The sequence below is a fragment of the Pelobates fuscus genome, chromosome 2 (assembly GCF_036172605.1).
Source record: "Pelobates fuscus isolate aPelFus1 chromosome 2, aPelFus1.pri, whole genome shotgun sequence".
In the NCBI taxonomy this organism is placed as follows: domain Eukaryota; kingdom Metazoa; phylum Chordata; class Amphibia; order Anura; family Pelobatidae; genus Pelobates; species Pelobates fuscus.
Window position 1 is genome coordinate 426,527,407 of NC_086318.1, and position 15,881 is coordinate 426,543,287.

General features: G+C 41.8%; 1 protein-coding gene across 1 annotated transcript in view; it reads right to left on the reverse strand.

The window, feature by feature from the left end:
* Positions 1–388: 388 nt before the first annotated feature.
* Positions 389–15,881, reverse strand: part of LOC134586435 (nuclear RNA export factor 1-like) — a 44,148-nt gene continuing 28,655 nt past the window's right edge. Inside the window, exons 12-17 of the mRNA XM_063441947.1 lie at positions 11,348–11,455; positions 11,077–11,138; positions 8,226–8,341; positions 2,301–2,343; positions 1,518–1,593; positions 389–729 (exon numbers count right to left, since the gene is read on the reverse strand). Coding sequence (XP_063298017.1) covers positions 414–729; positions 1,518–1,593; positions 2,301–2,343; positions 8,226–8,341; positions 11,077–11,138; positions 11,348–11,455 — 721 coding nt within the window. The 3' untranslated portion in view covers positions 389–413. The remainder of the gene's footprint in view (positions 730–1,517; positions 1,594–2,300; positions 2,344–8,225; positions 8,342–11,076; positions 11,139–11,347; positions 11,456–15,881) is intronic.

Below are 15,881 nucleotides of genomic sequence, written 5' to 3' on the forward strand. Positions count from 1 at the left end.
CGTACAGGATTTAGGGATTACCTAGTTAAGGTTCCTCTTTCTAAAAACACCTCAGACACAACTGGGTAATCCATAAATTCTGTACTGGTAGGCGTGCTTTGAGGACTGTATTGGGAACCACTGATTTAGAGGATTGTTTATATTGCCTTTAAATAGCCAGAGAAATCACTCCCACTGCTCCAGACTACGCTTTTATATACACACACACACACACACACACAATAAGGATCAAATGGATAAAAAAAATACATAGACAATTTAAACAATATATTTATAATATTGGAGCAATCCATGAAACAATTAAAAAAAAAAAAAAGTTTTTTAACAAAACTATTATATACAAGATTTCAAATTATTGAATAACCACAAGTGCAGTAAGGTGGCGATATTTGCATCCTAACCCATCCAATAGCTTATATTTGCGGCAAATCAGATTCTATTCCCGGCTCACAAAATGCTTCTATAGGAATGGCTCCTCTATCCTTTAGAAACCTGAAAATATCTCCAGCTTGTTTTATATTCCAGTTATTATCTTCAAGACACTTTTGTGCCCAATCAGTTTTCATGGCAGTCTGGTCAGAGAAAGCCTGGAGAACCGCCATCTTTTCAGAGTCCAAGGTTTTGTTACAGCTTCCTGGACTACCAGGTAAAGCTATCACCATGGAAGAACTCTCTGGTGAGCCAGTGGATGATTTCAGAATCACCATCTGATCATTCAGGATCTGGGCACTGAAAACAAAATCAAAGCCTAAATAAATGGCACATAATGAAAGAATATAGGAATAAACACCACTCAGTATTTAGGAAACACTATCTGCATCAAATAATTAGTCCCTCTCAATGGGGGGGGGGGGGAAACAAATAAAAACATTTGTTTTTGGGGCCGGGTTAAATAAAGTCAGGGACCCAAATTGCTTGAAAGTAGTTTAACACTGAATAGGGGAACACTGCCAGGGGACTCCAGTCACTGTAACCAATTCACTGAGATGAAGTGGTTATAGTGCTTACAATGTCCCTTTAACATTTTTGCGTACACTATAGTAGGAGGAGGACTCCTGTCGTTGCCTTCCTTTACATTGTGTCATAATTTGGGAAATCACAAATCAAAGCTATGCTACACCATATGGCAGTATTTTTAAAAAGGGTAAAAAGGGTGATTGAAAGTCAAATTCAGAGATTCCTAAAAAAAAAAAAAAAACACGATCACAGCAGTGGTCATGTCTATAGCTCAATTCACAATAAAGTATTGAGGCAAAAGCAAAAACTGTGTTACTGATGCAGTAATTGCATTACTGGACTGTCTCACAGTTCTTGAACTATTTATTTTGCAACAGACCTGCAACCTGGAACCACAAATTCCATAAAACAGATATTGGAGAATGAAAGAAGAAACATGAGGATGGTCTCAGAGTGAGAGGGGGGAAAAAGCAAAGGTAAGGAGAGAGAGAGAGTGGAGATGTATCATTCTAACCATGGAGAAGCTCCAAGCCCACATTGGCCAAATGATCTCCTCTTACCTTACACCAGGAGGAGCTGGGACAATGACAAAGGTCCTTCTGAATGTCCTAACAAGGTTTTCCCAGATTACACTTGCTGAATAAAATAAAATAAATGTATTATATTTACTGTGATAAAACAATGACATAATTAAATCAAGTCACACCTTGTTCATTGGTTACTCTTTATTAAACAGGATAGACACAGATGTACTTAGGGATTTGTCTACCGTAGGCCTCCTGATCTATTTTTACTCCCTTCATGTATATAATAAGACATACACCTAGGAACACAATCATTCAGATGTAGACACAGTCACATAAAAAGACATACTTTAACTTCCTGGTTTGTTATCTCAGTGGAGCTAAACACAAGAGGCAGCAATTACCCAGAGCACCTCCCTTGCAAAGACTGCTTATTGAACTGCATTAGGAAGTCTGTGATTGGACAGCCACAGAATGTCTGGGCAGGGTTAGAATGGGAGGGCTTGCAAAGGGTGCAGACAAGATATATGCAGCTTTTGTGAGCGATTTTTAGATCAATAGAATACATGTTTTTATTGGTTGTATGTCTACTATACAGTGATTTGTTTATTTTTCCATTTGTGAAGGCGAGAATCCCTTTAAAGATACATAAATATTTCAATTACTGCCTAGAGATTGCACTTAATTTGGAGAAGCTGTTCACTGGGACGTTTATTAGTACTGTATGTTCATAATTTCTTTGGGGGTTTTAACGGAATACAAATCCACTAAGAGCAGCATGTGTTTCAGGAATGTGTCTTTAAATTCCTTAAAACGTACCTTCTTTAAAAACACCTTCCACAGAAAAACACAAAAGATGTGGCTAAGGAAAAACAGAACAAAAAAAAATAAATGACCAGCTCTAAGTGCACAAGGAACCAAAATTCTTAATACACTATAAATTGACTGCAGAATATTAATGTCAATACCAATAGACGTTCTGAGAATTGTCCACATGGATTTAACTCAATGTTACAGAGCACTATGCACCAAGCTGTTTCACTTATACAAACAGTTTAGGAAACAACCTATATTGAAACTTTTTTTTTTTTTTTTTACCACTTGTCTGTACATGAAAAATACCATATAACTTGCCAGACCACAACAGCTTTCACAAGTGCAACGAAAGACATAGATGAATAATCGCATAACGTTTACAGATTCTGACCATATCACTATTGAAAAATATAACGTTGCATGTAATTTCAAGGATATAGCACAATTTTATAAAATAGTAAAGATAACAGTATAGGAACATGTCTAGTCAGGATACTTGCCAAGTGCAAACATATGTAAGTGAGTTGTGTAGCTAGGAAACATGCCAGGCTAAGTAATACATGGGTAGAAGTTAGGACTTACATAGGCAAGATTGATTGTCACTGACCTGCCGTATTGCACCCTTAACTACATAAATGTAAACATCGCAGACAGCAGTACATTACCCCGAACAGCATCTTAATCAGCAAGTGTTGCCTTGTATTATGAAAGGCAGTGCTATCAAGACATTTGTAATTAGTGTTCAGCAGATGGGTGTTGCACCATAGAAAGAAAAGTCATAATATAAAGAAGAGTAAAGGGCATACAGTACATCAACGTAAATCAACTTGGAGGCATTGGGAGACCCAACGCTCCCAACGGCTGCTTGTTGGCATCCACAGATCGATGGAGAGTTACGGACTGGGTGCAGACATGGGCCATCCATAGACTCAGCCATCCTATGCCCACTTCTGGGAATCTTGGAGATGCCATGGGGAGGTTGTTGGTGGCAGCGGCAAGGTTGAAGCAAGCTGAGCCATTCCTCAAGCTCCATGGACTCAGGGGCTCCTGGAGTCCGAGTCCTTCCCTGTTGGGAAATAGCAGGGAGGCCTTGGGTGTACTTTGCCGCAGGCGGCTCCGGGCCTTCCACCAGCGTGGTTGATCCCCTAAGGGTCCTCGGCCTAGATAGGCCCAATTTGAGCGTAGCAAGGTTGTGAATAGGGCTTCCTTTGCTTGCTGAGGAAGTGGTGTAGGCAAGTGGGTCGCAATAGTTGCCCAGAAGCGATCAAAAATGTCCTCCAGCAGCCGTAGCGACTGCTCCACAGAGTAATGCCGGTTTAGTGCAGGCTGTGTTTGCCTGAGTCCATGAGGTGATTGCTCCTCCGCCATCTTTGGAGAGTAGATTACAGGCAGACCCCCACCGGTCCAAAGGGGGGGAGGAGCACAATGCTGCAGAGCGGGAGAGCAGCTGCCTCCCCTGTCCAACCGATCAGTAGGCCCCAACAGGATCCACTGGACAGGTGAGCTTCGGGCGCTCTGTGGAAGATGTCAGTAGACTCGCAGGGGGGGATAATCAGTCCCCAGATTAAGCAGATTGGGGTGTTGGGAGTTAGTTTGCTCAAGAAACTCCTGTGTCAGGCTAGGAGCTCTTGCAATGTGCGTCCGGCAGCCACAATGGTCAGGCCCCGCACCCCCCACATCATTTTTCTTTGTTTGGCTTATTAGTCGGTCGTAGACCTGTCACAATAAGATTTTGGTCCTACTATTAAATTACAACAATGCTTGAAGGGAAACTAGAGGCACCAAAACACATTTAGCTTAATGAAGCAGTTTTGGTGTATAGATCAAGTCCTTGCAGTCTCACTGCTCAATTCTCTGCCATTTAGGAGTTAAATCACTTTGTTTATACAGCTTTAGCCAAACTTCCCTGCATGTGACTTGCACTCACTGTAAAGGGAGATGAAATGTATAAATTTCCTTTATAGGACAGTCCGTTTAGTTTAGAATTGGATAGGATTAACGTAACTGCTTTGTGTTTAGACATATCGTCTATCTAGCTTTGACATCCTTTCTGAGACTGTCACGCATACTTATTACACATGGACCACCATCTTCTGTAAGTAGCCTCAATGTTGTTTAAAAGCTGCAGCTTGAATGATCGCATGGGTGATATTCACTCTAATCATTTTTGAAATCATGTCAAAGCACCATACATTGTGCTAGCAGAATTGTTTAAATTCTCAAGTTTAATTTTTTCTGACTTCCTTAGCATTTGCTACTATGTAATTGGCATTCCTAAGGCATTCCTAGTGGTTATCCACATGCCAGAAACGGCTGGATTGTCTGAACATGCTGCTGCCCGGCAAATTCCCACATGACAGAAGGAGGTTAGCAGTAGGCATTAATGGAACACAAAACATATATTCCGAGAAGTTGTCGTTTTTATCCCCTCCACCATGTGATGGCTCAAAGGGTGAGATTTACTTACTTTTCAACCCTCCGACCTGCTGGCAAGCCTCTTTGGCGGAGATCAATCTTGATGAGCTTCGCCAATCCAATGCGTTTTCACAGGAAAGCATTGAGAGGTGAATGCGCAATCAGACGGTCTCTATGAGGTGCGACACCCACTAGAGGCAATTAAATCTGATTTTCGGTTGAAGGGTTAAAAGCTTCTTTTACATAAGGCTAGTAATAATGGACATGAAATTGTGAGTAATGATTTTCATATATAGGTCTCGATGTTCTATTTCTGGGTAAGCTGTTGAAATAATTGAAATAATTTTAGGATACACTTAATTTTTAACTTTCAAAATCTCAAACTTAACATGTTTTAAAAAAATAAAATAAAAAATATTAAATACATTTGAAAAGCTTATCCAAAATATAAAATCTAGTCCATAAATGGGTCAATACTGGAAAATAGAGGGGCGTGGCCAAGCAACGGAGCGAGCAAGACGTGTCTGTGTGGAGCTCCTGCTCAAAACGCACAAAACTAACTGAAAAGCCACAGACTTACGGCACAAAGCCCTCTAAATTGAGGAACAAATAGAGCTGAACACCCCACAGAGAGATGGGGCGAAGAAGTAAGAAGCTCGCCCGCGCAGAGGGCTCTCACCAACCCGATATCAGGCAATCCTTTGACAGGCCGCAGCACCCTCCGCAGCCAAAGATGGCGCCGGACAGGCCTAGCAGCGCCAGTGAGTCGGATGCATCCAGCGAAGAAGAAGACCCCCAAACCGAGCAGCCTACAACCGCAGTATACAGACAAGGGGACTCCGACTCCGATGACTCGCCCTCTACGAAAGGCGACATCAAAAGACTATTACTGGACCTGCGGGAGGTTTGGAAATCCGACCTCGCTGGGGTACAAGCAGAGGTGGCGAACATCACCATGCGCCTGGGGGCCGTAGAAACACGAGAAACCAACAGAGACTCGGTACTTACAGAGACCACAACAAGGGTGGAGGCCCTGTCACAACAACTCCAGAGCCTATCCCGCACTGTCACAGCGATCGAAACACGCCATCGGAAGAGAAATGTGCGTATCAGGGGAGCCCCTGAAGAGGTAGGCCCCGAAGCACTACTAGAGTACGCAAATAAAATTGCAGAGTTAATGGGAGCCAGGCGAGTGGGAGAGGCACGGACGATCACTGCAGCTTTCGGGGTCAGAAAGGCCCCAACAGCCCCAGCAGATGCCTCTAGAGACATCATTGCCATTACTAGGGACGTTTCAGTCAAGGCAGCGCTCATGGCCCACTCCCGAAAATCGCCTACCACCGCTGTGGATAACTACAGTATTAGAGTTTTCGACGACCTCCCCTTCACAACCCTGATGGAAAGGTGTAAACTTATCCCTATCACAAGCCAGTTAAGAGATAGCGGTATCCGCTACCGTTGGGGAGCAGCAGGTACACTGGTCGTACCATACAAGGACACTGTATTGTCGCTATCACCGGAGGAAGACCCCACAAGATTCCTGAGGGACTTACAACAACTGAAGGCATCACCTCTGACCCAGGGCAATAAAAGGACCAAGGACGCGTCAGGCGGGGAAGAAGAGCAAGAAAACGGCTCCAGAGCAGAGACGAAACGGGGCAAACCACGCCAGCAACATCCCTCACCGCACTGAGGGGGAGAGACAGAATCAGCTACCTGCCCCTCTCCAGGAGACTGATGGCAGCGGAACGCTGCATGCACTCACACCGACTTCATTGCCATCGGAAAGGTTTTACTCGCACATCGTGCCTTCAAGATTATATCGCAGGACATGTACAACGGAGGGGCTATTCTTAAGCCTTTCCCCAATGGTAACCACTGTTGGTCTTGTATGGACTTAATGTTAATAGTCTTTTTTTTTGTTTTTTGTTTTTTTACTAATACCGTGATTTTTCTTTTGCTTAATACCCAGACATGTTTTTGTTTAATAGCATGGGTAGCTGGCACTACATGGCGGGCGACCCTATGTCCTGTGACGCTCAGAGAGGCACTCAGAGGGTAGCATAGACACTGGGACCACAACTTATAGTCTGAAACACAGGGGCTCCCACCGACCTAGCGGCAGGCTAACTGGCAGGCCACGATCTGATACTCGACAGAGGACACAGAGTACACGACTGACAGAAGGTACTCACACACGTAAGACACGGGGACAGATATGAAGGGTAGCCTTGAATAAACGGCCATCCCGTTACCCTCCGTGTCAGAGACTCAGGCGCCAAAGGCAAATCACTATAGGACACGGCGTCCCACAGCAGAAGCAATGTAGGCCCCTATATAGTGTATGTAACCACAGGACACACTACGTCATCCGACCCCAGGGCGAATACATGAGTCATAAGCGACAGCCATAAATGTATACAACGACTACTTCTTCAGGTACCTCACCGTGTGGGTGGTTCCCATATGATAACACCATTTACCCCAGCTGATACGAACCGCACACCATAGTCAAGTGTCAGGTCGAGCTTGTTTCTGTCGTACCCCATCCACAAGCTCACCTATAAGCCACCACATAATCACGAGCATGCACCCGGTAACCGGCCTGTCGTTGGATTGCTTGGATTAACCAGCCTGTCGTTGGATTGCTGCTGTTTGGTGGCAGCACAGTGAGTTTAACCACTATACCAAAGGTGGCATTTGCACATGCAAGATTGGGTCACCTCATAGACATGATTCAACCACTGACTGATGCACTGAAATGCGAACTAACTGCCTACTCGTTGTGGGATAAGATGAGTCAGCGAGGCATTTAATGTCCGGGATACACACCCCTCACTTAAGCATAAGTTAGGAGATACTATACTGAGGGCAAGAAGCAAAAGCGACAAAGTATATTGTGATTTTTTAATCTCAGACTACTGTCACCAAGCGGCAGAATAATACATTATGACCATCCAACAAGTATATAACCTGTTTTACAAATGTTAAAATACGTGCGCACCTTATAAATGATTTATAATTGTTACTTTATCTTATGTCAAATACCAGAACTTACAACACCAAGGTTATAACTCAAATGTTATACTATTATACTATCATACTAATATCTATAATGAAGCCTGTTTCTTTAAAAAAAAAAGTGCAAACATCACTCAAGCCATGACAATGTACATTATTGTTTGACCTAGTTAAGCTCGTAGATGCTATTGTGGCACTACCAGCCTGTATGTTATCTTTTTATTGCACACCAAAATAAAGAATTAAAAAAAAAAAAAAAAATACTGGAAAATAATATTAGCAAAAATGACGTGGTAACAAGGTGCCATCTTGTGACTGAATAAGGAATGACATACTATAGAATATTAGTTTTTTTTAAGTGTGAGACTTGGCATGCATGCTGATATTCTTTAATGAGTTTAAAGAAGAACCATGCCAGGATTTTTAACAACATGTTGACTTATCCTGGAAATGAGTACTTCCATCAGTGATTGACAGGATTCCTTGACCTACCGTTTGCATGCTGACATCCACAGTGAAAGACTGCAGATTATGCTCTGTTTTAGGAAGATTGCAGAGGAAACCAACCACATGTAGCCGGTTGTATTTGATCAGTTGTTGCCTTAAATCTGAAATATACAAAGAAACCATATCAAAGAACAGGTTTCAGTATTCAAACTGAACACAGCCTAAACCCAGTGGCATACACACAACTCATGGGGCCCCGGTGCGAAAACTGATCCGTGCCTGCCCCCTCCCCCTCCCCCCCCCCCCCGCTCTCTTACTCTGCGCGGGCTGGGGCTGCAACACATGGCGGCGGGCACCTGGTCGCAGGGGTGCGACCGCAGTATGTACGCCAGTGCATGCAGATACACATACACTTAAAGGACCACTACAGACACCCAGATCACATCAACTCAATGAAGTGGTCTGAGTGCCAGGTCCCTCTAGTTTTAACCCTGCAGCTGAAAACATAGTAGTTTCAGAGAAACTGCTATCTTTCACTGCGGGTTAATCCAGCCTCTAGTGGCTGACTCATTGACAGCTGCTAGAGGAGCTTCCGCGATTCTCACTGTGAAAATCACAGTGAGAAGACGCTAAACGTCCATAGGAAAGCATTTAGTAATGCTTTCCTATCGGCGGTTTGAATGCGCATGCGGCTCTTGCCTCGCATGCGCATTCGGAGCTGAGAGGCGGGTCGGGGCGGAGAGATCCCCAGCGCCAAGGGAGTCCGGCGCTGGAGAAAGGTAAGTGCTTAAGACACACACACTCTCACGAAAAGACGCATACACACTAGCTTACAGACACACACATTTAATGACACACACTCACTCACTAACAGACGCACACAAACTAACACTCAGTAACAGACACACAGTAACACACACTCACGGACACACTAACACTAATACTCACTGACACACTCTAACACTAACACACACACACACGTTTTAAAAAAAAAAAAAAATTAATCCCCGAGCCTCCTTACCTTTTGGAGTGCTGAGGGGATTCCCTGGGGTCCAGTGGTGTCACCCAGCAGGCAGGCAGGCGGGCGCTTAAGGGAGCACTCTCCCCTAAGTGCTTCCTCTTCAGCTTCCGCGCACCGTACTGATGCCGGCGCTGGAAGATGACGTCATATTCTGGCTCCGGTATCAGTGCGGTGCGCGAGGGAGCACTCAGGGGAGAGTGCTCCCTTGCACGCCCGCCAGCCTGCCCGCCCGGTGACACCATACATACTGGGTCGCAGGGCAGCCGGGCCCCCTGGTGGGCCTGATCCGGTCGCAGCCGCGACCCCTGCGACCCCGTTATGTACGCCACTGCCTAAACCAAATATCTAGAAACGTTCCCATATGGACAAAATTTAGTTGTAATAGTTAAACCATGTACTACTACACTATTAGAAATCATTTGTATAAATAATAGATCATTCCAAATGGTTTGTTTCTTTGGTGTAAATATTTTTAATACTTTCTGTCACGAACGCACCCGACTTCAAGAGTGTGCGTGACGTGGTTGCGGTGGTGATAAAAGGGTTAAAGTTCACCATTTGTCTGCACTAGACCGGAAATAATGATATAATCCCCCTTAACACCACCCACACTTAAGCATAATAATCTAAATATTACCATTTTAACGCTGCCACCACCACCAAGACAATTTATAAATGGGGTGCCTTGGGCCCCCAGGTAACGATAACAAAAACCCACCAAATGTAACTTAGCAAAATATCCATGTAATTGCAAAATAATTAGTCTCTCCAGGCAACGTGATTCTTTACCAGACAAAGGCAGAACTTAAAAAATAGTCACAATGCGTACAAAAATATAGCTACCAATCTAATTAGTTACACCAACAACAGATAAAAACAAAAGGGATAAGATAACTGAAAACCTGAGTAAGTAAAACTTCTACCCCAGGGGGTCTCTGGTAAGAAATATGGTGACTCACTTAGAATTAGATTCTGGCCACTCAAGCAAGTATAATGCACACTTCAGTATCATTAGATATATACCCTGTGGATTATCAAGCTTAGCCCAGAAGTGGAGACAAGGCATACCTATAGTAGCTATAAGTGACCACCTCCTTGTGTTCCAGACCAACATCAATCCAAATGGATATATTTGGTTCTAATAATAATTGCATTTATGAATGTTACCATTTCTCCATTCCATAGATATGTCACACTTCTTACTTGTGACCCAATATAGCGGACATCCCAATCCCTTCTCAAATGGTTATGCAAATCATGTTTGGGCTTGATTAAAAGATTGTGCTGGTCACATTCCAAATATAACAAAATCTAGGATTAATTATTATTCTGTGGGTAAATATTAATGTTTCGGTCTTTTGGATATACTGTTTTTTTCTCTTTTCTTGAAAGCTAATGAACATTAACCTATCAAAGAAACCCACTCATCAATTTAAAGGCAGAGGCCATATGGCTTTAGTCAGCTAGTTTACATTGGAGCTAGACTTCCAGGCCACTTATGTGTGACTTCTCACACCATACAAAGCTTTTGATTAAGCAAAGGATCAATGCATATGGTAATCCATCTGCTCCCTCTAACATTCCTATGCAATTCACACTACCCCTTCTGTCATCTGATCTTTACCAAGTGGTCAATTCTTATATGAACTACACAAATTACATTAATATTCTATTGCGCAACAATGAATTATGCACCCTTGTCGTGACACTTTCCTACTAAATACTATTATTAAGATAATACTGTATTATTCCCCAATCTATGTCATCAAGTCCCAGAAGGGCACTATAGCAGTGAAAGCTTCTTATTTATGATATAGCAGAAGACTACTTGAAAGTAATGTGTAAATTATCATGGCACATACGTCTGATACAAACCTGTTTTTTTAACTTTCACAAGATTTCGGTTTTCTTTCCAATAGTCATTAAGTTGCTCATGGCTTAAAAATAATAAACAAAACAAACAAACAAAAAAATCAATGTAGCTAACAGAACAGATTTTCATCACAGTCATTAAGAAAATGATAAGGCAATCTAGTTAAAGGGAAAGTAAATTCATAAAAAAATACTTAGCCCTGTGTCCATATCAATTACTATTACTATTGGACCATTCCTTGGTCTGAATGCTTTTCCCCTTCAGAATACTCACCACATCTTTGGAAATTTAACATTGGGCAAACTGAAGGAACAGACTGCGTTCTCGTGATAAAATTGCAGGAGTGCTTGTCGTCCCTCTGAATCATACAATGTAAAATATCTGAAAAGAAGAGAAAATGCATGTACTAAGATAAATATGAGACAGATTTCACCATAACACAATTCACCTTAATTTCATAATACTCCGTCTCTCATCCAATTCATTTGAGCTGTAGCCATTTGGTAAAATCAATGCTGTAAGATCACTTATTACTCATCATGCAGCAGCTAGCCATTGACCCATACATGCAGGTCTGCTATTCAGTTATTTCAGATAATATTTAATCTTTCTGCTCAGTAATAAAGTTCCCAGAAACAGTCTGTAAGTCTCCCACATATTAATGCACAATCTCGTATGGGTAAATGTACCACGGCTGTTTCTCTTCTGTAATTAGAACACGCAGTAAGACTGTTGAGTAGTGAAGGAAAATCTTGGCGAGCAAAAGTTGATGGATTACACGGCCAGTGACGTTAGCTCAACCTTTAGCCATCCTCTGGCATGATAAGTCAAACAGTTTTCCAATGATCTGAAGAGTTCCCCAAACACCTACAGTCCGGCCTCTTTTTTCTGATATGTCTGAAAACGCAAGTCCACGATAGATATACGAATTGAATTCCTGTTCAGATTAAATTCATTAGCGGAGAGCATAAGTTGATGCTTTCAAATCGATGAATTATTTCAGACATGATCAGAATCAATGTCATTAATGCCGAATTACAAACTTCCACCTTTTTAGAGGAGATGGACTAGGGATCCAGGTTAAGTGTCAAATAATTGGAAAACAAACTGTTTAAGACTACTTACCTTGGGTCAGCGCCAGGGGATTCCTGACATTGTAACCACTACAGCGGCCTTCAGTGGTTATGGTGCCTAGATGGATCCTTTTATAAAACTTTGGACATGCTCTTTAACGTAACTGCAGGGCATTACACAGTAAAAAAAAAAAAAAATTCCAACTAATAGTATACATATCACCTCTTGACCAATTCCAAATACTTCATGGTGTCAAACCACACTAGAAAGGCATTAATTATATCTATATCTAGCTCCCTCTCTCTTTTAAACAGCATTTTAAAAATGCTGTGTTTTCTACTATTGTTTTTTCACGATTACATTTGTATTAATTAAATAGCCTTGTGTATTATTTTGTAACGATTACATACGAGTAAATACCTGTTTTCAGTGAATGTCCTGACTACCCTAAAACCCTCAGAAGTAGCATTTATTTTCTAGTACCATGCACAATTTAAACGTAGGAAACCAGCTCCCATCACGTTTTTAAAATGCTGGATGCTTAAGCTGTTGGGATCGACTGTATCAAGCAAAAACAATGAAGCATTATTTATTTGATATTCAGAATTATAATCTAACATGGCTAATGCAAGCCATGTTGTTCACTTATTTCTGTAAAGTAGAGGTAAAGCAAAGCTTAAAAATGTCAAATACTTTAAAAACATAGATTTCCAAGCCATAAATCTGAAGGGATCTCCGTCTAAGATGGGAGGATTGTGTATAGTGTTGCCCCTGGCGACAGATGTTTCCTTTTTGGGTTCCCAGATGTGACGTAATAGGAAATTGCTATATTGGACTTGCTATAAACGTGGTCAGATTGCATTATTGGGCGTGCCTCTCAGCTAGGGGAGTGTCTTTAACCTCACCCTCACACCTCAGCCACCCACTATTCCAATCCAGATTACAGATCTAGGACATCATTGTGTAGCAGCAAGATAGCAAGCTCTATATTCTCTCTGCACTAACAGAGGTCTGTGCATGAATCACCGTGATCAGACTCCCTCTGTCAAATGTTACAAAGTGATCTTTCAACTATTCATGTGTAAATCTGTCAGGCATGCCACATTCACACTGGTTGGTTAGATCAATGTATCTCTTGGAGTGGGTGTGGAAAGCATAAAAAATAATTATTTTATCTTTAATATTTACCTACTTTTTCAGCCTGCAGAGTGAAGCAACTGACTCATTTAAAGTTACAACTAAGTTAAGTCCTCTTAAAGTGAGGGATATCCCTTTAATAACACAGGCCAGATGCATGCAAGAGTCAAACTGAAATTAGCCCTTTAACAATAGCACCCCTACAGGTTAGTAGTATGGATTTCTAAGAAATATGAGATGAGAGTGTCATCAACTTATAAGTGTGGCAATACTTTCCAAAACACTCCCTCCTCCCCCCCAAAAAAGGGTGGTGTAATTGACCTATTTTAGAGACTAGAAAGATTATGGTCATCAGTATAGTGTGCACCAGTGTAGAAGTTGTATGACACATACGTAGTATAAAATTTGCATTTCAAACATCTACTTCCTGGAAGAAGTCACATGTTTAAAGGAAAACTTTAGTGTTCGGAATAGATCTTTGTATTCGTAACACTAAAGCGTCCATCTGTCCCTCCCCTTGTGTACCCCTCCTGCTGGAAAGTAAGGGGTTAAACAACCCCTTCCTGACTTACCAGATTCAGTCCAGAAGTACCTCGGTGCTGGGTCAGGCTCCTAATCCGCTAAAGTTGGCTGATGGGGAGGACCTAATTACGCCTTCGCCATAGGAAAGCATTGGCTCAATTCATTACCATGGGGTTTTAGAAGACGCTGGACGTCCTCATGCAAAGCGTGAAGACGTCCAGCATCGTTTCACGGATTTAAACTCTGTGAAAGGTAAGGAAGCACCTCTAGACGTAGTATGAACCATGCAATGTAAATATTGCAATTTCGCTGTAACTGCTGCAGGGCATAAGGTGATAATGAGATGAAGTGGTCTAAGTGCCTATAGTGTCCTTTTCAGTCTGCCTGTTCTGTTGTAATAAATTTATGCTAAATATCTTCTGGAAGGTATTTGGTTTGCATGCCGATTTATTACTCCATTGTTTTACCTTAAAGAATATTGCCTGCTGGGATATTGTACTGCGGATTATTGGAGAATGTTGCTTAATTTGTCCATGGTAATATTTTTCATAATTAGTTTTGCATTTTATAGTTAATAAAAAATACACACTATCTGGAATCTAAGGGAATCCATTCATTTATGGTGATTAGTAAGGTGTTTCTTCATTATTAGATCATTACCTGCCTAAATAAATGAAATGCTGATTCCACCAATCATAGCTTCTGACAGCACTTGACACCAGGATCGGTGAACACCACCAGCTCTGAGTTAATGGTCTTTGGACAAATAAGCAATGAGGGCTTAAATATGGCTGTCGTCATTGGGCAAGGGAGGAGTCTTTAACCAACGAACACACACACACACACACACACACACACACACATATACATACACACACACTTATTTTTTTTACAAAGACTCCCAAGGTGTCATGTCCTAACTTACACCAAATGTCTCACTCCTCCATCTACTTCCTTGTTCAGATTTTCAGTCCCTAGTACCTTCCCCTGTCCAGGGATGCAGCCTCACTAGTGCAAGCTTGTGCAATAAATAAAATCCAAGACTGGGTGATCTTCCAAAGATAATTTTGTGCTTGCAGTGATACATCATAGAGACCAACTGAGGATCACCCAATGTGATGATGGTTTACACATACACACACACATATACACGCCTTTCAAATAGTACAGAGGCTATGTTACATGTAAACTCCATATTAAGAAAAAATTTTAAGTTTTTATAATTTTATTACGCATTTACAAGAGTGTCTAACAAGGAAGAATACATTGAGATTTACCTTCTTTTGCTTCCTGAGCTGCAAGAACAATGCAATAGTTATACATTGGAAGAAATTGCCTCCAATACTCTACATGAAAATGAAAGGGGACCTGTCATGCCCCAAACTACCTATGCACTTTGGAAAGAGCATGACATTTAATCTATACAATGTGCTAGCAGATTTGCTAACAAATGTATAGATTGGGAGAATAACCTATTTGAAAATAGGTCTTTATTCCACTTCAAATGTTTGAGGTAGACTCTATGCAGACGTTTCGACTTACGAGGGAGAGGAGAAAACACTTTCCCACAGGTGGCCCTTCTACTCATCAAAAACAGCAGAGCATGCACTGTGGTTACTATGGAAACTCCCTAGCCGATGCGGCTAGCGTTGGGCTAAGGACTATAGCAACGGGTGATTGATGTCACTCCTTTTAAATGCCAGCATACTGGCGGCCAACAGGAGCGTACACAAGCATAGCAAATCACACAAGACAGCAGGCAGAATGGTAGACGGACCAGTCCTGGGTGTTACACCCACAAAGTTCTGAAAAGTAAAAGTGCAGTATGTTGACATTTCATGTTATCCCTATATTTGACCACTGTCGTTTATATTCTTGACGTTTGTCAACTCATGTCTGTATGTTATGCTATGCACTACCAAAAATAAAGAATGACCCCCAAAAAAAAAACATTAAAAAAAGTTCTAAAGCAAGTTAACCTCTGATTGAAAATTAAACCTTTTTTTCATGCAAGCTGTGTTAGACACAGCCAGGGGAGGTGTGGATAGGACTGCATGGGCAGAATCAAAAATGA